This window comes from Vulpes lagopus, chromosome 10 (genome assembly GCF_018345385.1).
Source record: "Vulpes lagopus strain Blue_001 chromosome 10, ASM1834538v1, whole genome shotgun sequence".
NCBI lineage: Eukaryota > Metazoa > Chordata > Mammalia > Carnivora > Canidae > Vulpes > Vulpes lagopus.
In genome coordinates, this window is record NC_054833.1 from 2,954,370 (window position 1) to 2,979,207 (window position 24,838).

General features: G+C 41.2%; 1 protein-coding gene across 10 annotated transcripts in view; it reads left to right on the forward strand.

Moving 5' to 3' along the window:
- The window catches only part of LOC121499534 (cytidine monophosphate-N-acetylneuraminic acid hydroxylase), a 167,447-nt gene that overhangs the window by 129,239 nt on the left and 13,370 nt on the right, over positions 1-24,838 (forward strand). For 7 of the 10 annotated variants that reach the window (XM_041770249.1, XM_041770247.1, XM_041770255.1 and 4 more), the window contains 5 exons: positions 6,718-6,858; positions 11,094-11,268; positions 13,351-13,467; positions 19,183-19,298; positions 23,863-23,958. In XM_041770249.1, coding sequence (XP_041626183.1) covers positions 6,718-6,858; positions 11,094-11,268; positions 13,351-13,467; positions 19,183-19,298; positions 23,863-23,938 — 625 coding nt within the window. In that variant the 3' untranslated portion in view covers positions 23,939-23,958. Of the gene's footprint in view, positions 1-6,717; positions 6,859-11,093; positions 11,269-13,350; positions 13,468-15,306; positions 15,591-19,182; positions 19,299-23,862; positions 23,959-24,838 lie in introns of those variants that run through there. The other 3 variants (XM_041770253.1, XM_041770254.1, XM_041770252.1) reach the window with 3 other exon arrangements.

Here is a 24,838-nt window from a genome sequence, read left to right on the forward strand (position 1 = left end):
TGTAAGGTGAGCTTTTGTATTTGAGTTCTTTCCAGTTTTTGAATGGATGCTTGTATTGCGATGTATTTCCCCCCTCAGGACTGCTTTTGCTGCATCCCAAAGATTTTGAACGGTTGTATCTTCATTCTCATTTGTTTCCATGAATCTTTTTAATTCTTCCTTAATTTCCTGGTTGACCTTTTCATCTTTTAGCAGGATGGTCCTTAACCTCCACGTGTTTGTGGTCCTTCCAAACTTCTTGTTGTGATTTAGTTCTAATTTCAAGGCATTATGGTCTGAGAATATACAGGGGACTATCCCGATCTTTTGGTATCGGTTCAGACCCGATTTGTGACCCAGTATGTGGTCTATTCTGGAGAAAGTTCCATGTGTACTTGAGAAGAATGTGTATTCAGTTGAGTTTGGATGTAAAGTTCTGTAGATATCTGTGAAATCCATCTGGTCCAGTGTATCATTTAAAGCTCTCGTTTCTTTGGAGATGTTGTGCTTAGAAGACCTATTGAGGGTAGAAAGAGCTAGATTGAAGTCACCAAGTATAAGTGTATTATTATCTAAGTATTTCTTCAGTTTGGCTATTAATTGGTTTAAATATTTGGCAGCTCCCACATTCGGGGCATATATATTGAGGATTGTTAAGTCCTTTTGTTGGATAGATCCTTTGAGTATGAGATAGTGTCCCTCTTCATCTCTCACTATAGTCTTCGGGGTAAATTTTAATTTATCTGATATGAGGATGGCTACCCCTGCTTTCTTTTGAGGACCATTTGAATGGTAAATTGTTCTGCAACCTTTTATTTTCAGGTTGTAGGTGTCCTTCTGTCTAAAATGAGTCTCTTGTATACAGCAAATAGATGGGTCCTGCTTTTTTATCCAGTCTGAAACCCTGCACCTTTTGATGGGGTCATGAAGCCCGTTCATGTTCAGAGTTACTATTGACAGATATGAGTTTAGTGTCATCATGATATCTATTCAGTCCTTGTTTTTGTGGATTGTTCCACTGAACTTCTTCTTAAAGGGGAATTTTAAGAGTCCCCCTTAAAATTTCTTGCAAAGCTGGTTTGGAGGTCCATATTCTTTCAGTTCCTGCCTGTCTTGGAAGCTCTTTATCTCTCCTTCCATTTTGAATGAGAGCCTTGCTGGATAAAGTATTCTTGGTTGCATGTTCTTCTCATTTAGGACCCTGAATATATCCTGCCAACCGTTTCTGGCCTGCCAGGTCTCTGTGGAGAGGTCTGCTGTTACCCTAATACTCCTCCCCATAAAAGTCAGGGACTTTTTTTCTCTTGCTGCTTTAAGGATCTTCTCCTTATCTTTGGAATTTGCAAGCTTCACTATTAAATGTCGAGGTGTTGAACGATTTTTATTGATTTTAGGGGAGGATCTATCTATTTCCTGGATCTGAATGCCTGTTTCCCTTCCCAGATTAGGAAAGTTTTCAGCTAGGATTTGTTCAAATACATATTCTGGCCCTCTGTCCCTTTCAGCGCCCTCGGGAACCCCAATTAAATGTAGGTTTTTCTTCCTCAGGCTGTTGTTTATTTCCCTTAATCTGTCTTCATGGTCTCTTAATTGTCTGTCTCTTTTTTCCTCAGTTTCCCTCTTTGCCATCAACTTGTCTTCTATGTCACTCACTCGTTCTTCCACCTCGTTAAGCCTCATCGTTAGGACCTCTAGTTTGGATTGCATGTCATTTAATTGATTTTTAATTTCTTCCTGGTTGGATCTAAATTCTGCAGTCATGAAGTCTCTTGAGTCCTTTGTGGTTTTTTCTAGAGCCACCAGTAGCTGTATAATAGTGCTTCTGAATTGGCTTTCTGACATTGAATTGTAATCCAGATTTTGTAATTCTGTGGGAGAGAGGACTGTTTCTGATTCTTTTTTTGAGGTGAGGTTTTCTTTCTAGTCATTTTGCTCAGTGCATAGTGGCCAAAAACAAGTTGTATTGGGAAAAGGAGAAAAAGAGAGAGAGAGAAGGAAAGAAAAGAGAAAAAGAAAAAAGAGAAAGAAGAAAAAAAGGGAAAAAAGAGAAGAAAAAGAGAAAGAAAAAGAAAGGTGAAAAAAAAGCGGGTGGGGGAAGCAATCAGAAATCAAAAAGAAAGAAAAAAGAAACACAAAACAAAACAAAACAAAAAACAAAAAACACGGAGGAGTATCTTCTGATTCTGTGTACTTTAAGTCCCTTGACTTCCCCTGGAACTTGTCCGTCTAGGTGGTGTTCTGGGGGAGGGGCCTGTTGTGCTGATTTTCAGGTGTTAGCACTTGGGGGAGCTGCTCTGCCCGCTGCCTGGTGCAGGGCTCAGTGGGGGTTGTTTACCCCGTGAGGCGTCAGGAGGAACAACTGCAGTGGCGGCAGCAGCTCTGGAGCCCTGGAATCAGCTCCCGCAGTAACTCCGGGGCTCTCCGTCTGCAGGGCCTGGAGGCTCCGGGGCGGGGCCGCTGATCTGCTCAACTCGGGGCAGGAGCGTCCTTGCTCTCCTGGGCCCTCCTGGCCTCTGCTTGTCCCGGGGGAGGCCGGATCCTGGGCTGTGTCCTCGCGCCCTGTGCTCCTGGGCCTGCGCTGTTGGATTCGCCCTCCCGCCCCGCAGCCCCCTCCGCGGAGCCGCCGCCCGAGCCCCTCCGAGCTGCTCCGGGTCCCGCCGTGCGCGCTGCAGCCCTTCGGGAGCTCGGCGCACTCTCCCGGGGCGCAGGTGCCTGTTAGTGTCCCGGGAGCCCGAGGGCATCCCCGCCCTCCTGGGTCCTGCTCTAACTCCCTGCGGGCCCCTTTCTGCCCGGGAAGGTTGGTGCAGCTCCTGCTGCTCCGGGACGGGGCTCTCCTGTCCTAGGGACACTCGCCCCGGCCTCAGCCCGGCTCCTCGCGGGGCCCCTCCCCCTTGGAGGCCTTTTGTGTCTTTATTTCTTGTTCCCCCACTTCCTGCCTTGATGGAAGCCCGAACTCTTCTCACTGTAGCATTCCAGCTGGTCTCTCTTTAAATCTCAGGCCGAATTCGTAGATTGTCAGGGTGATTTGAAGGTTATCTAGGTAATTTGTTGGGGACAGGTGACCTGGGGACCCTACTTTTCTGCCGTCTTGCCCCTCCTCCCTGGCTGTTTCTTTAAATATGCATTTATCATATGACCCAGGAATCCCAGTCTTGGGTATTTGCCAAAGCGAAGTTAAACTTCTATTACACCAAAACTGTATACAGATATTAAAAGCAGTTCTATTCATAATTACCAAATCAACTCAAATATCATTCAATAAGTAAATGCATAAACAGACGATGATACATCTATACCATAGAATACAATAAAAAGTAAATATTGAAAAAAAACAAAAAACAAACAAACAAACAAAAAAAAAGTAAATATTGATATACAGAACAACACGGATGAATCTCAAAGGCATCATATACCAAGTGAAGGAATCAGTTTCAAAAGGTTACATATTGTATGATTCTGTCATCATGGCATTCTGGAAAAGGCAAAACTGTAGGGGTGGAGAACAAATCAGTGGTTGCCAGGGGCTGGGCTTGAGGGAAGGTTTGACTGGAGTGGAGCAACATGAGAGAGTTTTTCAGAGGTGATGGAATGGCTCTGCATAGTGATTGTGGTGGTGGTTGCACAAAACTGTGCATGTGTTAAAATTCATAGAATCATTCATACAAAGTAAAAATATTGAATCAAATGGATATTTTATTTTATTTATTTATTTTTTGGATATTTTAATTTAAAATAATTTTTTTGTTTAAAAAACAAAAAAGCAAATAGTTATTCTTAACATCTTCAGCCATGGTAGTTAAAGCTAGCATATTTGTTTAAGTCTGGTTGCACATTTCATGGAACTCATAACCCCTTAAGAAAAGAATATGTATGGTTTATCCATTCTGTCATATTGGAACATAGTTTTATTATTTTCAATGTTAAGATCTCATAGATATTTTAATTTTGCTTTTATAAGATTCTGTAATTATATATAGAATTGACTTTATCCTTAGTACATGCAGTGACTCAGCCTCTAACTATATTTTTTTATGAGAGAGTATGAGTACCATCTGCTTTATGATGCTCCTCTTTTTCCTCCATACTGGGAATACTCTGTGATCAATGGGAAGGACTGCCTTTGTGCAGACAGAGAATGCATATGTCGTTGTACTCAAGAGGAAATTGTTGTAATAATTTACTTATCTAAATTTGTTGGGTATTACATATTTATTATAAGTTTATTGGATGATAAACCGTCCTCAAGATAAGTTCATAACAACATCCTGTAAGGACTGGCCATGATTTCCCATCCATTAGAGGAGCACGTAGAAGAAATCATGTATATGGAATTTAGGTTCTCTTTCTACCACTTATTAGAAGCAATTAATTGACTTCTTTAGGCTTCATTTGTCTCATTATTAAAACATGACTGCTTTTGCTTTAAAGTTCTGTGTTCTGTGACATACCTACTTGTGTTTAATCAGTTAATATATCTGATTGCTGATGTATTTCCTTTCTTTTGACCTTCTTGTTGACATTATTTAGCTACCTCTTATCTTCCTAATCCTTCTGGAAAGACTGACCTAAGATTAAAAAATAATTCCTTGAGATGAATATTGTTCATTATCATTTATCATTTATTGAGCAGCACTGTTCTAAGAGAAGCAGAGATGAAATGATTGTCATCAGAATTATGGTCTACTGGAAGAGAAAAACAATTAAAATACAGAATGCTAAGTGGTATGATACCTGTGTGTTCTGGAGGCAGTGGGATGCCATGAGGGTCAGAAGATGACTGGGTGAGACTATGAATCTGAGTTTTGAAGTATGAGTAGACACTGACTAGCAGAGATGGAGAGATGGTGAGGTGAGAAGTACAGTGCAGGATAGGGGACTCAGTCTAGGGGACTAAGGAGGCATGCACTGGAGGATCCAGGAAGTCATATGGTGAACAGCATTGTGTGTGCCACTGCTTATGGCTTGGATTTTGACCTGAAGGAATGAGGAGCCCAATAAAGGAGTCCGATGAGGAACAGGGACATAATGAGGTGTGAACTGGGGAGCTTAGGTTGTATGTCTGTGTGGTGGGAAGGGAAACAGAAATGTTGATTCTGGAGGCCAGTTTGAGAACCATTACAGTAATCTAGGAAGTAACGATGAGTGACAGTGAGGATTGAGAAGCCAGTTCAGACTCCAGAGGTGTTAAGGAAGTTGAACTCCCAAGAACATGAAGAACCGGATGTGGTGGGTACTTGATTACAGGACACATGGCTACTTAGTATACTGCCTTTTAAAATAATTGCAAGCTACTCTTCAGTGTGTATGTAATGGGCAAATGTTACTCTCCATACTGGGAGTACCCCCGACAGGGTGTCATCTCAGTATTGGTTTTACTATTATTTTAGAGGGAGACAAAGAAGCATCAGGAAGTGAATTTTGTGAATACCTCATATTATGTTTTAATAGTGTTATGGTTTGGGAGATCAGTTAGTGAATCATCTTGAGACTAGAGGTAGTAAGAAGAGGAGACAGAGTGGTGGCACTGTTTCAAAATGAGTTCTGCTCCCACGGGAGGATATTAACTCACATAGGAAGGGAGAAGCTATTCATATCTGTGGGTGAGTGACATCTTGACCCAGTTGTGCAGTATTGATTCCAGGGTAGTAAATAACATAAGTCACCCTGGTGCTGCAGAAATACAAATGCTTACATATGTTTTGTATCTGTCCATCTGCCTAAAATTATCTATTGGGTCTAAGTAACAGGTTATAGCTCCAGAGAGTAAAATTCCCTTTAACAGAAATGTCAGTCTATATAACCCATGTCCAATGAAACACAATACAAATCCTTTTTCTCTGGATCTCCCCTTTTCTGTGCCAAGACCATCACCACCTTCCCATATGACACTGGAATGGTGATTTCCAGAAAGATTGTGGTTTGGAATTGAATTTGGGAGATGCTCATCTCTGATCAATAGAAGCACAGTTAGAGACTAGGTCTCAGGAGGAGCTATCACTGAGGATGTGTGTACTCTTTTATAATAGGTGGATTCTTCATGGTTTTGAGACTTCCATTTTTATTTTTAATTTTTTTTAGCCTATAAACATTAGAAACTTATTTCTCAGGAGGCTGTAATGTCCAACATCAAAGTGCAGATTCAGTTTCTAGTAAGGATCGGCTTCCTGGCTTTTCAGACTTTGCTCCCAAAGTGGGGGGAGAAGCCCCTCCCTGTGACCTCCTGGGAAGGCTGAGCCCTACTCAAGGTGTGTGGTGGAGAGCTCAGGGGAGCACTGCCATCTGGTGTGCTGACCATGGGCAAGTCACCTGGCCCTTTGAAGCCTTAGTTCCCTTCTCTCGAAAATGAGATACTTAATAGGAGCTATCTCATTGGAGTCTAATGAAGATAAAATCAAATAGTTCATGTTAAGCACTGAGTGTTATTCCTGCCAAATAACATCTAGTCCTATATATATTTAATTAATATTAAAAAGAAGAGTATGCCATTCCCACCTATTTAAAATAGTTGGTTTTGGTACATGTAACTTTAATTCCAACCACTATATGATTATACTTAAAAACATAGTATAAACACAACTTCTCTTACTAATAATCCTTAGGCCAAGTATAGTCTTTGTTTTTCCATGGGATAAGTGGATAGGATTGTGAAGTGAGAATGTGGAGGAAAAAAAAGTTCTAATCAGACCATGCATCTGAGAACAAATTACTTTCTTACCTGGCCATGTTCTTATTTCTCAGGTATATTAAGGAAACAAACATCAAAAATGACCCAAATGAACTTAATAATCTTATCAAGAAAAACTCTGATGTGATAACATGGACCCCACGACCTGGAGCCACTCTTGATCTGAGTAGGATGCTAAAGGACCCAACTGACAGGTTTGGTTTGAATATTTATAGAGGCCAAAGATGGTTTATGGGTTTTTTTCAATTTTATGAGAAAATAAAGAGCACACCCATGGCCTCTTGACAAGTCCTTATTTATAGGAATATTGTTTCTGCTGGCTGGCATAGTGAGTTTCTTGTGCAGTAAGGTCCACATATCATTTTTAAAACTGGAAATCTTACAAGTAAACTATGAAATATCTTTCAAATTTAAGGGGAAAAAAACGAGTTTCCCCCCAAGTTTTTCATGTTATATAACAAATACTCAAAACGTTTTCCTCATCTCATAAACTTATTTGAGGATGAAGGGTGGGGGGAAATTTTTTCTATCCAGAACTGTTGATAGGCTCAAAATAAGGTGTCTTAAGAAAGCAAACAGCAATAAGCTCGAGAGTTGGTTTTCATATCAGTATAAATGTTACCCAACTGCATGTTTCACGTAGAACACATCTGAACAAGTAGCAGTGCGTTGGGAGTACAATTCAAGAAAAGTTAACACCCATGTGACAGACCTTTATTTTCATAAATACTTGTCTTGAGCCAAATAAAACTGTAAGTTTCTCACCCTTCCTTAGAAACTGGGTGTGGTAAAGATCATTGCACACAATTACCACAGGTGCAGCTGCTCTCTGCCTGCCTCCCCCCACAAAGTCAGTGTGAACGTGGTAATCAGCGATTCTGACCTTTTGTTGATTTCCTGTGTCAAACTACTCTTTGAATCTGGTTCATTCCCTTTCGTAAATCTGCCATAAATCCAGCACTTGCTTCCAGCCTTTTCTGCCATGGCCTTAATTAGGCTTCTCACAATTTTTAGCCTTGATTCCTACAGGGGTTCCTGACTGGTCTGTGCCTCCACCCCTGCTCTCCCTTGATCTGTACTCTAGGCCGGCTGGTTTCAATCTACTGGTCAAAATCCATGGTGGATTTTGGTGGGTTGTAAAATCAATGACATTGATTATGACCCACATTTTTTAAAAAATGAAACTGAACAGAATAGAATATGCTTGAGTGCATTGTATATAACGAAGGTAAGTATTATTTAAGGAAACTTTTGTTTTGCAAGTACCTTTGGGGGACCCCCAGGATCCTGATATAAAATGTTAATTCTTACAGGAATAATAGGCAAAAAGTTTGAAAGCCCCTACTCTACATTGCTGCCAGCATAACCTTTTTAAAATGCCAAACTGTTTCTGTTCCTTCCTGCTTACAATTCTTTAGGATTGCCCAAGCACCTCTACGATAAAAGCAATTTTTATTCTTCAGATCAAGGGTTAAGAGAGGTTTCTAAGTATTCTGGTAGTAGTGGGGCATTCAAGAGCCTTTGTCATTCGGCATTTGCTGAGCTCCCCATCTGCTCGGTCTGGTCCTCCAGATGTGTCCTAGAGCAGAAACTCTCAAACCTTAATGGGTATCAGAATCACCTGAGGAATTTGGATAAATGCACATCCCTGAGCTCCACCTCCAGGGACTCTGATTCAGTAGATCTGACATAGAGCCCAGAAATCTGCATTTGTATCACCAAAGCATTCTGGGTAACAGGAGAGTAATACTGTTGGATTCTCAGTAGTGAGACAGAGCACAAGGGACATCAGGGACTAAGTGCTGGACTCTGCCTCATGAGGGAAGGAGAGGATGGGGGAACAGGAAATGTGGTCAAGAAACCTTGATCTGAAATCAGCATTTGAGCTAGGTCAAATGAGGAGGAGTAGTTGAGAGGGAGTGGATGGGAGAGACAGGGGGAGGTGGGGGTGGAGAAATTCCAGACTCCAGTCGGGGAATGGCATGTGCTGGTGACCCGAGGTATAAATAGTATCGTGAGTTTGGTGAATGCAGATACTTTGAATAAGTGAATAAATGTATGTCATTCATTCAGAAATTATTTACTGAGCTCCTTTGGTATACCTGGGTAGACATCATACTAGGTACAGGGATGCAGCTGAGAAAATGTCTTTCCCTTGTGTGAGGTAGGAATGCCAAATGGCATGCTGAGGGTGTTGGGGGGGCAAGGTCAGAAAGACCCTGTGAGACTGCTCGGGGAACTTGTCTGTGAGTAGTAGCACTTGAGAAAGTTAAATGCAGCAAAGCAGGAACATCACTGCATTGTGTCTTAGAAAAACCGTTTCAGTTTGCAGAGGAGCATGTACTAGGGAAGAGGCTACAGGGAGAATAGCTCAGCTGGGAGGCTATGGCTTTATCTGGGAGAGATCAACAAGCCTTTACATAGACATGGGACAAGGAGTTGCAGAAGTAGTTTGGAGATCGATTTGGAAATTAGCCTTAGGATTTTGTAGTATTTTGTTACAGAAACCAATGCATCTGTAGCTTTGGGAGAACAATGAGCTAAAAGTGTTGTTTCGAGAAGTGGCACTTAGAGATCTACCATTACTTGCCAGATATTTACCAGACAGTGCCTATTTTCCTCCTTACACTTCCCTTATCCAGATCACATCCTGTTCTGTTTCTAGGATTCAAGATTCCATGTTTCATGCAATGATCCCTTTTCACACTGGATGGGCAGAGCTCCAGGAGGGTCACAGACTCTGTTGTTCATATTGCCAACTGGGTTTCAAAATAAAATTGCCCATCTTTTTTATTTTTAAGATTTTATTTATTTATTTATTCATGAGACACACACACACACACACACACACACACACACACACAGAGAGAGAGAGAGAGAGAGAGAGAGAGAGAGAGAGAGAGAGGCAGAGACACAGGCAGAGAGAGAAGCAGACTCCATGCAGGGAGCCTGATGTGGGAGTCAATCCCGGGACTCCAGGATCACGCCCTGCACCAAAGGAAGGCACTAAACTGCTGAGCCACCCAGGGATCCCCTAAAATTACCCATCTGTCTGTATCAGCTGTGGTTTGATGAGTACAATAAGAGGACCATAAATTAGAGACACGAAAATCTGGATATTTCTCAAAGCCAGGCTAAAACTGTCCATACGCTCAACAGACATTTGTTGAGCCTGTTCTATGTGCCAGTCATGGTTGTTACTTCTTTTTTTAAAAAAAAATTTTATTTAAATTCAATTTGCCAGCATATAGCATAATACCCAGTGCTCATCTTATCACATGCCCTCCTTAGTGCTCATCACCCAGTTACCCCATCCCTTCACCCACCTCCCCTTCTCTGACCCTTTGTTTGTTTCCCAGAGTTAGGAGTCTCTCATGGTTTATCTGAGTGGGGAAAAATTAAAGAGGAAGACAAACAATGGTGGCTACTTCCATCAAACTTATATTCTGATGGAGATAGAGGGGCAGGACAGGAGCAAGCAGACATCCACAAAATAAATATGACCACATGATGTTCAACATTTCCATAATTTAGCTACTTGAATCAAAAGGGTCCAAATCAGTGGTTTTCCAACTTTTTTTTTTTTTCCCCCACCAGACATGGACTTTTAGCTTTAACTGTTTCTGGCTTGGAAACCCATCACACGGATTAACAGGCAAAGAGTCAGGCCCTACCCCTCGTGGGTCCCAAGTTACTACTTTCAGATGCCTGAGAATCATCTAGGCAGTTTGACACCTACTTGACTGGTCGACAGTTGATATTCAAGTGCTAACTTTTGCCTTCCTTCTTTCATGGTCCTCTCACCTTTCTGTCTTCTCTGCTCCCCGTGGAATTCCTCCTTTATATCCCCACGTCCTAACTATTTGCCTATTTGCCTCAAGCCACCTTGCACACTGGTTATGCCCTGTGGTCGGTCATCTCTGATTTCCTTTAACTGGCCATTTTGCATTTCTATAGGCAAAGTCATCCAAAACTGTCGCATGTACCCAGCAACCTTGGGTAATATGCCCCCTGAACATGAAACAGATGTCTAGAGCCACTGCTCACGTGTGCAGGACAGAGCTCCCAGAAGGGTAGAACTCTTGGCTTTGCTCCTCTTCAATAAACCTTTACTACCCTGCCAACTCCTATAGGGAAAAAAAATCTCCTTATTGGACATGTATGTGGCCACACACCTTCCATAGCCTAAGGTTTCCTACCAGGATTAAAGAGGGCATCCAATAGTTATTTTTAAAAATTTAATGTAATTTGTAATTTAAAAAATATTTTTAGAGTTATAGAAAAGTTGCAAAAGATAGAGAACTTTCCTGTATTCCTTTCCTCAAACTTTCCTTAATGTGAACATCTTGCATAATTATAATACAGTCATCAATACCCAGGGACCTAACATTGTCACAATACTACTAACTATCACCTCTATATCTTCAAGCAAGGGCATCATAGAGCCTCCAAATGGGACAAAAATTTACAAGGATTCCTGGGACTTTGGACCATATTTGAAAGTCTTGAATGCTGCAGTAGAAGATGAAATATTTCTTCACTCATCCTGGATAAAAGAATATTTCACTTGGGCAGGATTTAAGGATTATAACCTGGTGGTCAGGGTACGTCATCAGTATTATTTGTCTTTGCTTTGTTATATTATGGAAATATACGAAATTCCCCTTGGTGTTCCAATTTGTTTCTCAATAAACATTCATCAAACGCTACCAACTGCTTCACGGAGCAGATTTGACCATGTGATAAATGATCCCATGTTGAAAATGTAAGGACTCTTCCCTCAAGTACAGCTCAGTTGCTCTGGTATTCTTTTGCCTCACATCACCATGTTTGTTGTTGTGTTTTTCTGGGTGTGGCAGAAATCAGCTGTTTAAACTGTGGGGCTATAAGGTGCTATCCCCCTGATGAGGTAGTGATGTGGAGCAGAGTGACATAGAAGCAGGTACCTCTTATTGGGAGCTGTGGCAAGCAAGAACCAAATCACACAAATTAGCTCCAGCACATACACACACAGCTCAAAAGCCAAGTGGTTCAAGTTAGAACCTGGTCACTGAAGTTGAAGGTGTATCCAAAAAGCAAAGTGAGTACTAAGAGGTAGGGGCATGTGAGAGGAAGAGGATGCCTGAAATGCAGCCGGGAGTACTACAGAGTCTGAATAACCAGCTACTCACATGTATATCTTATCTGGGACGCTGAGTTTAGGGACGCATCAGGAAATAGACAACATTCACTCTTAGAGACAAAGATCAGGGATCCTCAGAGTGAGGACTATTCCCAAGTTTAGTTTTCAACCCCTGAACAGTAATACCAGGCAATTCTTGCCTTCTTCTTCTTCTTTTTTTTTTTTAAGATTTTATTTATTCATGAGAGACACAGAGAGAGGCAGATAGACATAGGCAAAGGGAGAAGCATTCTGACTCCTCTCAGGGAGCCCAGTGTGGGACTCAATCCCAGGACTCCGAGATCATGACCTGAGCCAAAGGCAGACACTCAACCACTGAGCCATCCAGGTGCCTCAATTCTTGCCATTCTTAAAAACTGGGAATCCTAAAAACCTGCCCCAGGGGATCAGTGTCAGTCTCTGACAATTTTGCTGATCAGTAGTGAGAGAAGTTTGAGTATGCTCACGAATATGGTTACAAAGTTGTCAGTTTTCTTTTCTTGGGATGAGCTGTCATTATTCCAAATCATTATTCCCTCTCTATTTTTGAGGTGTTAAAAGCATTAATCCTTAATGAAATAAAAGTAGATGGAAGAATTTTTTTTTCTTAAGTCCTCACTTGGCAAAATAAAACACAGTTGACCCTGGAGCAACACAGGTTTGAACTGCACTTATAGGCAGTTTTTTTTGTTTTGTTTTGTTTTTTGTTTTTTGTTTTGTTTTTGTTTTTTTAGCAGTTCAGTACTGTAAATGTTTTTTTCTTAAGAATATTTTTTTCTCCCCTCTGTCATGAATAAATAAAATCTTAAAAAAATACTTTTTTCTCTAGATTATTGTAAGAATACAGCATATAACGCATATAATGTACAAAGCATGTGTTAATCAACATTTTATGTTATCGTGAGGCTTATGGTCAATGTACTATTTGTAGTTCTGTTGTGGGGAAGTCAAGTTATATGTGGATTTTCAGATGCATGGGAGGCGGGCAGGGGAGGGCATCTGTGCCCCCCCAACCCCTGTGTTGTTCAAGGGTACTGCATGGGTATTTATATTAGCTCCCGAATATTTTTTAGAAAATTGTCTTTGAAATCCACAGATCTGGAAAACATTGGTCTAAATGATATTTTCAGTTGGACAATAAGCATGAAAAAGAAAGTATATTTTTCATGGAACTGTATATGTTCAGCAGCTATGTAATGATGAGAAACATCGCACATTTTATTGCCTACATCATCTGCAAACTTATCGTCGTATTTGCTGTCTCATTACTAGCAGTGCTCAAGATAATGATAATCTCTGTAGATTGGATTGAAGTTAGCGATATGAAGGAGCTTCCTTGTGTAGAGGCTAGGAGTTGAATATTATCAATCCCGGAGAAGAGAAACGGAGGGAGAGAATTATCCTAACTCCAATTCATTGCTATCAATTAAGGCTGTTTGGATCTTACACAATCCAGAATTTTTTTAAAGACCTTGACCACCAGATTGATATACTTCTTCCCTTTATCCTGTTGTCATTTGCACAGATGATTGAAACAAATGAGGACTTCAGCCCTTTTCCTGGAGGATATGACTATTTGGTTGACTTTTTAGATTTATCCTTTCCAAAAGAAAGACCAAGCCGGGAGCACTCGTATGAGGAAGTAAGCAGCAACACTGGTGGCCGTACTCTTTCCTGTCTTCCTTTCTTCCTTTCTAAATACTTTTTTTTTTATTTTGGAATAACTTTAGATTTCCAGAAAAGCTGCAAGGATAGCACAGAGAATTGTTAACACCTTACTTTACTGTGGTACAGTTATTACAACTAATGAGACCATAATGGAACATAATTATTAACTCAGGTCCACATTTGCTTCTTTTTGAATTAGTTGCAAAGGGGTTGGCTTCTTTACATGCTGACTTCTAAACAGCTGACTTGCTTAAGCTCTTTACAGACCTGCAAGCCTTGATCTCTGCCTTTCCCCCCTGCCCTCCAGGGGGGCCTCCTTCCCCAGGTGAGCCCAGTGGGCATCCCTAAAAAAGGGAATTTAGTCAATGTACCTCAACACATATTTGGTTGAACTCCAGTTTTGAGCAAATCCCTGCCTTGTGGCACCGTGATGGAAGGGAAGAGCTGTTGCTTTGGAGACACCTTCTAGCTGAGGACTGGTGCCCCATGCCTGCTGATGACAGGCTTTAGTAAGTGATTTAACCTGCCCAAGCCTTGGTTTTTTTCCTTCCACGGGGTGTATTCCCACTCTGCCAGTTTTTTGTGATAAGTCAAATGACTAATAATATATGTGAGCACTGTAATTTTAAATTCTATACAAGTGTAACAACCATTAGGCAAGTTAGGAGGATATACAGTCTGCCCTTGAACTTATGATAAGCGCCATATAAATGTATGCTACTGAATTGTAGCAATTTGAATGTACCTTTGTATAACAGATGAGTTCTTAAATGCATTTTAATAATTTGACTTGTATATTGATGTTTAGTAAAGTACTTGCCATTGAAGAGAATCCCAGGCTAAAACTTCAGTAAAACCAATAACCTACTGCCTGTTTTATGGGTTTTAAAAAACTGGGTTTTCACATATAGGAAAACCCTATGCAAAGCACCCATTTTAAGCAAAATGTATCTATTAAATGTGTTGCTTTATTTAACAAACGCTTCCATAGCTTGAAGCACTTTATAAATATATGTCACTTATTTGACAACAACCTTATGGACAAAATATCACTATATTCCCCATTTGGGAATCATGGTGATGTCCAGGAATTTGCCCAAGGCTGTCCAGCTGTAAGTGGTGGTGCAGAAGACTAACCTCAGTGGTCTAGCTCCAGAGTCCACATATTAGCCACTGTGTTGCTTCTCAAATCTGAATTCACCAAATCTATACATTAAGGTATCTGTTAGCCTTAAAGGAGATTCATCTTTGGATGTTTTTGATTCACAAGTTCATGTAAAATATTTAACCAAAAGTCCCTTTTTTTCACAGCTTTTCATAATACATCTGTTGGGTAAAGCAAACAGCAGATCTGTTAGAGATTTAAATGCACCATGGGGTGAATCATTGTGCCTGCCCTATACTTGGCACTCTGTAATGTGGCTTTTGGTGCTTTTATCTGCCAGGATTTTTTTTTTTTAAGATTTTATTTATTTGAGAGAGAGAGAGGCAGCAGGTATGTGAACACAAGCACAGGGGTGGAGAAGGAAACTCCTCACTGAGCAGGGAGCCCAAAGCAGAGTTTGATCCCAAGACCCTGGGATCATGATTTGAGCTGAAAGTAGACACTTAACCAACCAAGCCACCCAGGGGTCCCATCTGCCAGGATTTTAGTGAGATTTCTTATGCTGAAGTTTGTTTAGGTCTACCCTTGGGAAAGCACCTCTCCTTGCTGCCTGGAGCCCTCTCATGCTACTGGTTTTTTTTTTTTCCCCATAAGTTTTTCAAACTCATATGTAGATTTTCTATTTCACCAACTCTCCCTCTCTCCTAGAACATGGTTCCTGTAGTCGACCTCCTCCTGCTCCAAACTGGATGGGTTCCTCTAGGTCTGCTGCAAATCTGCCACCCTACAACATCCCTTATCTGCTTCCAGACTCCACCAAGGTCTAAACTCTCTTTGCTTCAGACTCTCTGTTTATAGCCCCCGAAGAAAGGGTGTGTGGGAGCTAAACTTCAGATACTTTCCTGCCTCACGTAGCAGGATGGTTTAGCTGAGCACAGGATGCTGGCTGGCAAATCACTTTCCATGGACACCCGAAGGCATTGCTCCTTTGGCTTCTCATATGCAATGCTGCTCACCGCAGGCTGATCTCTCTTCATTTGTAAGTGACTTTTAAGAAATAGGGATTCATCTGTATTTACCAATAAAAAGACTTTTATCAAGCTGATTTAGGGATTTCTGTATATGTATGGGACTTGTCATCCAGCAGGCTGGACTTAGAGGCAGAGATTCCGGGCTTCAGTGCTCACAACCGGCCCAGGGCAGATCCTGTAAACAGGACTGCTTAGTGGAGACTGTGGGAGGCAAGTGCTGGGTGGGAAGGGGGCAGTGCCTGATGAGCTCCAGTTGATCTGAATTTACCAGAGACCTTAGAAGTCTGGATTTTTCTGTGAAATACCCAGATGACAACTTAGCAGAAAGCTAATTCAGGTTTTTAAAGGGGACTGTAGGCTCTGTGAAACAAAACTAAATTTGGTGGTCACCAGTTTGAGTTATGAAGGCAGGGAGCCGGCTGTTAGGCTGGTCGTCTCCTAAGTACCAAAGTGTGGAGCTCCTAGCTTCAGGACATCATAATGATACCACCTACTCTTGTTCTGCCCCCAAAATCGATTCCATTTACTCAAGAGAACTGACTGAATATATTTGGTGAGAGCAAGGCATGGGCCTAGGAAGGGGTCAGCTGTTTGACATATGTTGTGCTGTCCTCATTGTCGTCCTTGGGAACCCACCTCTACTCCTGGTACATCTGGATGCCCCTCCTCATACATTCTGGTATCCTGCAGACTCTGTGGTTGCCACTGATCACCTGCTTTTTTCCAGATTCAAGTTATTTGAAATCTCCTACTTGTCATTGACTTACTTTGTTTCCTGTTTTTTGGCAGTTTATACCTGTGTAAGTGTGTTGTGAACATTTCACTTGGGCCTGGGAGTGCACAGAAGACATATTTAGCATGTGATCTGTCCTTTTTTTTTTTTTTTAAGATCTATTTATTTGTTTATTTATTTGAGAGAAAACCTGTGGTACAGGACGGGGGGTGGGACAGAGGGAGAGAATCTCAAACAGACTTTGTGCTGAGCACAGAACCTGACATGGGGCTTAATCCCACCACCCTGAGATCATGACCTAAGCTGAAATCAAGAGTCAGATGCCTAACCAACTGAGCCACCCACGTGCCCCTTCTCCTTCTTTTTGACCTGGAGTTCTTTCTTTCCCTTGTTTTTTTTTTTTTTTTTCATGTATTTTTTAATTGGAGTTCGATTTGCCAACATACATATAGCATAACACCCAGTGCTCATCCCGTCAAGTGCCCCCCTCATAACCCATCACCCAGTCACCCATCATCCCCCCCCCGCTTCCCCTTCCACTACCCTATGTTCATTTCCCAGAGTTAGGAATCTCTCATGCTTTGTCTCCCTCTCTAATTTTTTCCACTCATTTTCCCTCCTTTCCCTTATAATCTTTTTCACTATTTCTTATATCCCCCGTATGAGTGAAACCATATGATGATTGTCCTTCTCCGATTGACTTACTTCACTCAGCATAATACCTTCCAGTTCCATCCACATTGAAGCAAATGATGGGTATTTGCTGATAATCCTTCTGCATTCTTTTGGAGTCTCTCTTTCTCCAGGCGTCACTAAAAGCTCTTCTTTCCCTCCAGGGCTCTATGTTCAACTCTCTCTTCCTCTCTAGTCTCTTCCTAGGTGACCTTGTCTGCTGACACCACTTCTCTGCTAATGACTCCAGAATCCATATGTCCTGCCCTACATCATGGTCCTTCTTGAGATTCTTTATAGTCAGTTGCCTGCTAGATATATCATCACCCAGATTCCTAAGTCCTTGGTACCTCCTTTTCAACTTGTTCAAAATTCAACATATCCTCTCCTTTTCTTTTCTTTTTTTTTTAAGATTTTATTTATTTATTCATGAGAGACACAGAGAGAGAAAGAGAGAGAGGCAGAGATACAGGCAGAGGGAGAAGCAGGCTCCATGCAGGGAGCCTGACATGGGACTCAGTCCCAGGTCTCCAGGATCAGGCCCTGGGCTGAAGGCAGTGCTAAACCTCTGAGTCACCTGGGCTGCCCACCTCTTCCTTTTCTAGAACTGTCCTTTCTCCTTTTCTGGATTATTGGCAATATTGTACACTGACCATGAGCCACATGAGACACAGAGGAGTAACAACCCTCCACCCTTCTTTGTCCCTCATCCCCAGAGCTAACCAGTCACCCAGACCTTCCCAGTTTCTACCCTAAATATTTCTCATTCCTCTCTCCCGGTCTCCCATGTGCTCTTCTCCAGATGGAAAGGTCAGAAAGGCTATCTACCCTCCTATGAGGAACTAGACTGGATCCCACAACTCACGAGGGGCAACCTCCTTCTGATTAAACTGTGCTGTCAGGTTTCTAAATCTGCTGGCAAAACAACAGAACCTCTCAGCTGTGTTTCAGTTCATAATGCATGTAGTTTTATAGGAATGGTGCAGGCAAGAGAAACTAATGCAAGATGTCCATCTTCTATTCCTTAGTTGACACTTAATAGCCTGGCATTTAGGGCACCTGAGTGAGCATCTGCCTTTGGCTCAGGATGTGATCTTGGGGTTCTGAGATCGAGTCCTGCTTTGGGCTCCCCATAGGAAGCCTGCTTCTCCCTCTGCCTATGTCTCTGCCTCTCTCTGTGTCTCTCATGAATAAATAAATAAAATCTTAAAAAAAATAGCCTGTCATTTATTACAGTTTCCCTCAACTGGCATTCTTGTGCTATTTTCCAGGGGAAAAAAATCTGATGCCCTATGCTGAACAGGCTCCTGGTGAACTTGAATGCTGGTACTAATGAAACGTCAAAGCCACATCTTTTCTTAGGATCCTGTCCCTTGGTATTACTTCGTGCTCCCTGTTATAAGTGATACCATTTTTTTTTCCTCACAAGAGTCCTGTAAGAGAGGCTTAGCAAGGTGAAGGTCACATGATTATTAAGCGCTGGGCTGACACTCAAAACCACCTCTGCTTGTCTTCTAATCCTGTGCTCCCTTAACTATTCACTAGCCTCCATGTCAGGAGTTGGAATTCTTTAAAGCTAAGGGCTTGACCACCTGGTGAAGGTAATCTTGCTCTGTGGGTGGCCTGAAACACACAGATTACTGTAAACCTGCAGGCTCTGCTTTGCCGCTGAATGTCTAGGCTGGAGACTAGAACACTACACCTAGAATAACGCTACAGCGCACATATTTACGGAGAGCTTGCTGGGTGCCAGGACTCAGTGTAAGTCTTGACTCACATAATCCTCGTAATAGCCTCTGAGGGATGTTCCATTGTTTCTGTTGTGTAGATGAGAAAACCAAGGCACAGAATGGTTGCCAATTTCACACAGCTAGAACATGGATTTGAACCCAGGGATGTGACTCTGTGCTGTCAGCTGCTATGTTTGCATCCCAGCTCCTGATCCCTTTCCTGTTCTACTTTCCTCAATTCCTGGTGCACTCACAGTCCCTTCTCTCCCCCTAGCCTGTCATATCTACTCCATTTGACTTTTCCCCATGACGGCCCTATTGCCTGTCGTCATAGGCAGCTGCTTCTCCTGGGGACTTGAGGGGTTGATGCTCTGTGCTGGCTGGGTCACTCCTGCTAGTTGTTCTGTATCTGTTTCAGATTCGGAGCCGGGTTGATGTCATCAGATATGTGGTGAAAAATGGTCTACTCTGGGATGACTTGTATATAGGATTCCAAACCCGGCTGCAGCGGGATCCTGACATATACCATCATCTGTAAGTCTGAAAATGTCTGTCACATGCTAGGCCATTGCAGAGGAGAACATGGATACATACACTCAGTCAGGGTCTGACTATGCCCCGGAATTCTGATGGAAATGTGAGATTCCACCATTAGGGCTTCATTTCTCTTAACCTGTAAAAAGCAAGTCTGATTAGGAAAGTAATGTTTTATTTATTTATTTTTCAAGATTTTATTTATTTTTTCATGGGAGACACAGAGAGAGGCAGAGACATAGGCAGAGGGAGAAGCAGACTCCCTGTGAAGAGCCTGATATGGGACTTGATCCCAGGACCCAGGGATCACAGCCTGAGCCGAAGGCAGATATTCAACCACTGAGCCACTCAAGTGCCTCTGATAAGGAAAGTAATATTTTGAAGAGTCATCATTTGTACATTCATACAAATGTGTTTCAGTCCCTTTTGGAAGTAGTTTTTGGTATAGGAGATGAAGGGACATTACCAGAGGGAAGGTGTGCATTTGCCAAGACAAGAATGAGAGGCGGTATTTATGTGACAAAGCCATGGTCATTCAAGACAATCCTTTCCCATGTCACATTTTTGCCTGTGCCCAACCCCAGTCTGAATTTGTTGGACTGGTTGGTTAAGGGGAATGGCCCACTGAGTTTCTGCCTATCTCCACTTCAAAACTTAAGTCTCTCATTACAGAACTCTACGTCTTTAAGATTATATTTGGAACATTTGAGCTGAAATGTCAGAAAGGCCCATTTGCCATTTTTATATTTGCAAAAGGATCACCAAGAGGGAGAATCGTTTCCTATCCTTACCACTGACCCTCTGAAAAAGGCAGGAATTTAATTGTAAATAAGCAAAACCTGCCATCTGGCTCTGCCTTGAGCTTACAAACAGGCATATTTTAAAATTTCTTTTCTTTCCTTTTACTTATTTCCTTTTGAATGTTTTAAAATTACTTTTAGAAAGTATAAAGAACATTGAAGCTTGTTAAAATAAAAGTAAATAACTCTACCCCACTCTTCCCACAAAACCCTATCATTTCCTGCCTCTCCCTCCACCCACTCTCCAGGGCAAACTCTTGATAACAATAAACTCAGTGTATATCATCCTGGCCCTGTTTCTGAGAGTATCAACATTTCTCTAAATATAGTTGTTCTCAATAAAGTGTCCCATGTAGTTGGAGGGAAAAGTTTGTTGTTGCTGTTTTTTTTAAATGTAATCCTAGTATATGGTCTGTAATCCATATATGGTCTGTAACTTGCCTTTTTTTACTCATCAGTGTATCTTTGGTATCCCTTCTGTTGAGACACACAAATCAGCTTCAAATTTTTTTTTTAAGGTTTTTAAGTAATCTCTATACCCAAGGTGGGGCTTGAACTCATAACCCCGGAGATCAAGAGTTGCAGTCTCCACCAAGTGAGAGCCAAGCACTTCAAACCTCAAATGTTTTATTTTTTTTTATTTTTTTTTTATTTTTAATTAACTTTTATTGGTGTTTAATTTACCAACATACAGAAAAACACCCAGTGCTCATCCCGTCAAGTGTCCACCTCAGTGCCCGTCACCCATTCCCCTCCAACACCCGCCCTCCTCCCCTTCCACCACCCCTAGTTCGTTTCCCAGAGTTAGGAGTCTTTATGTTCTGTCTCCCTTCCTGATATTTCCCAACATTTCTTTTCCCTTCCTTTATATTCCCTTTCACTATTATTCATATTCCCCAAATGAATGAGAACATACACTGTTTGTCCTTCTCCGATTGACTTATTTCACTCAGCATAATACCCTCCAGTTCCATCCACGTTGAAGCAAATGGTGGGTATTTGTCGTTTCTAATTGCTGAGTAATATTCCATTGTATACATAAACCACATCTTCTTTATCCATTCATCTTTCGATGGACACCGAGGCTCCTTCCACAGTTTGGCTATTGTGGCCATTGCTGATAGAAACATCGGGGTGCAGGTGTCCCGACGTTTCATTGCATCTGAATCTTTGGGGTAAATCCCCAACAGTGCAATTGCTGGGTCGTAGGGCAGGTCTATTTTTAACTCTTTGAGGAACCTCCACACAGTTTTCCAGAGTGGCTGCACCAGTTCACATTCCCACCAACAGTGTAAGAGGGTTCCCTTTTCTCCGCATCCTCTCCAACATTTGTTGTTTCCTGCCTTGTTAATTTTCCCCATTCTCACTGGTGTGAGGTGGTATCTCATTGTGGTTTTGATTTGTATTTCCCTGATGGCAAGTGATGCAGAGCATTTTCTCATGTGCATGTTGGCCATGTCCATGTCTTCCTCTGTGAGATTTCTCTTCATGTCTTTTGCCCATTTCATGATTGGATTGTTTGTTTCTTTGGTGTTGAGTTTAATAAGTTCTTTATAGATTTTGGAAACTAGCCCTTTATCTGATATGTCATTTGCAAATATCTTCTCCCATTCTGTAGGTTGTCTTTTAGTTTTGTTGACTGTATCCTTTGCTGTGCAAAAGCTTCTTATCTTGATGAAGTCCCAATAGTTCATTTTTGCTTTTGTTTCTTTTGCCTTCGTGGATGTATCTTGCAAGAAGTTACTGTGGCCAAGTTCAAAAAGGGTGTTGCCTGTGTTCTCCTCTAGGATTTTGATGGAATCTTGTCTCACATTTAGATCTCTCATCCATTTTGAGTTTATCTTTGTGTATGGTGAAAGAGAGTGGTCCAGTTTCATTCTTCTGCATGTGGATGTCCAATTTTCCCAGCACCATTTATTGAAGAGACTGTCTTTCTTCCAATGGATAGTCTTTCCTCCTTTATCGAATATTAGATGGCCGTACATTTCAGGGTCCACTTCTGGGTTCTCTATTCTGTTCCATTGATCTATGTGTCTGTTTTTGTGCCAGTACCACACTGTCTTGATGACCACAGCTTTGTAATACAACCTGAAATCTGGCATTGTGATGCCCCCCGCTATGGTTTTCTTTTTTAAAATTCTCCTGGCTATTCGGGGTCTTTTCTGATTCCACACAAATCTTAAAATAATTTGTTCTAACTCTCTGAAGAAAGTCCATGGTATTTTGATAGGGATTGCATTAAACGTATAAATTGCCCTGGGTAACATTGACATTTTTACAATATTAATTCTGCCAATCCATGAGCATGGAATATTTTTCCATCTCTTTGTGTCTTGCTCAATTTCTTTCAGAAGTGTTCTATAGTTTTTAGGGTATAGATCTTTTACCTCTTTGGTTAGGTTTATTCCTAGGTATCTTATGCTTTTGGGTGCAATTGTAAATGGGATTGACTCCTTAATTTCTCTTTCTTCAGTCTCATTGTTAGTGTATAGAAATGCCATTGATTTCTGGGCATTGATTTTGTATCCTGCCACGCTACCAAATTGCTGTATGAGTTCTAGCAATCTTGGGGTGGAGGCTTTTGGGTTTTCTATGTAGAGTATCATGTCATCGGCGAAGAGGGAGAGTTTGACTTCTTCTTTGCCAATTTGAATGCCTTTAATGTCTTTTTGTTGTCTGATTGCTGAGGCAAACCTCAAATGTTTTAATGGCTGTAAAAAGTTTCAACTTTTGTTAATTTTCAACAGAACATATACGTGACTTCTTCTGGAAAAAAGGGAATGAAGCAACTTTTGAGGAGATTTAAGAGGTTATTTTTCCTAAGAAAATAGTTTCCTCTTGGTAGCTTTTTAGAATATTGATGCTAAAGACTTTCTATTATTGTTTTGATAATGCAGGTCGTAAATATAAGAGGAACCCCTAATAAATCTTAGGAAACAGAGCCTAGTATATTTTTGTCTATCTTCAAATGGGATTTATGAGTTTGTTGAGTATTTTTCTGGTTATAAAAATAATATAGTTTTACTGCAGAAAATTTGAGAAAAGGTATTTAAAAATTCAAAACACGTAAAAAATTCCAAAAAAAATTAAAATAGCAAACGGACCCAGCACCCAGAGAGAGCCGTTTATATATCAGTGTCTAATTAATCTTTCCTTTCCATTTACAAGCAGAAACACATGCACTTTTTGTAAAAATAGCCATATCATGGATACTTTTCTACTTGCGTGTTTACCAGATAATCTTCGATTTATCTGTAATCTATTTCTAACTTTTCCCTATTTGAAACAATGATCCAGCAAATTAACATGTAGGTGTATCTTGCACACTTTCATAGTGATTTCCTCAGGATATGTTCCAAGGAGTGGAGCTGCTAGATCCAGCACAGTACATATGCACCAAAGGCCTAGTCTCTCTAGGAAGACAGTTTACCTCCCCTAATACATATAGGAGAGGACCTATTTACCTGTACCCTTACTAATACCAGATTCTAATGCTTTTGTGTACAGATTATAAATCTATATTTTCACATATGAGAATGCCTGAAAGCAAGGCCTGTCATGGTAAAATAAAAATAAGCCGCAGTTGTCGTGTGTAAAGGGATTGCATTCAACACACTGAAAATGTTAATCAACATGAAGAGCTGAAACAAGTATGGAAGCACCATCTCTTAGGGGGGATGAGTACCAGGTATCAAACAGATCTTGGCCAAATGATGGTCATGGAAGTTTCCGAAACATATTTCTCTGCTTTATCTCTTTTACAGGTTTTGGAACCATTTTCAAATAAAACTCCCTCTAATGCCACCCAACTGGAGGTCCTTCTTGATGCACTGTGGGTAGAGCAGATCTGAGTTCCCCAGGTAAGGCATCCCGGAGGTCTGAGAGACACCCTTGTCCTAAGCCTCATCATACTCTCTTTGGCATCTAAATTAAGGAGACACCATACCTGTCAGAAAACCTGAGTTCCAGGGGAGTGAAGAGAGCTAACATTGCAAGAACATTCAAGTTTTAAAATAAGTAAATAAAATAAATAGTGAGTGTGTTCAGTCTAAATTCATAGGATCTTTGGTTGGTTGAGATGAACATACAGCCTGTCAATTAACCACACAGAAATTGTCAGTGAGTGTTCAGAGCTAAATCCTGAACACATGCAAAGCGGCAACAAGAACCAACAAGAGAAAAACTAAAAACAAAGTGTGATGGAAAACCTCACCTCCCCATTTGCAGTAGACCTATCTGTTTCAGGCTGATGGAGATCAGGCTGTCTGGCTCAAATTAGTTTTGACATTCCTTCCTACCACTTGAGATGTGATTTTATTAACTGCATTAGAAGTTATGTTTCATCATATGTATTATTAGAAAAATCATGTAATTTTACTACAAAGGTAGTGAATTCTTTGACTCATGCATTTATTTCTATGTTTCTTTATTCCACAAATAGCTATCCCCTCACACGGTATTGTAATAATCTGTTTTCTCTTCTGGTCAGTAGACTCTGAATTTCTTAAAAGTAAATGCTCTTGCCTGGTATCCCTGGTGCTCAGCACAGAGTCCAGAACACACACGATTTTATGCATGCTAGGCAACAAGGAAGGAAGGAACAGTGAATTTCTCTCTCCTACTGTCAGTACAACATGGCTCTTAAACTACCCAGTAAAATTAAGGTTCAAAGTAGAACATTTCTTTCCATTGTAAAGTTCTTTGCTCCATACTCTAGTCCTTTGTTCAGTTCTCCAGTCT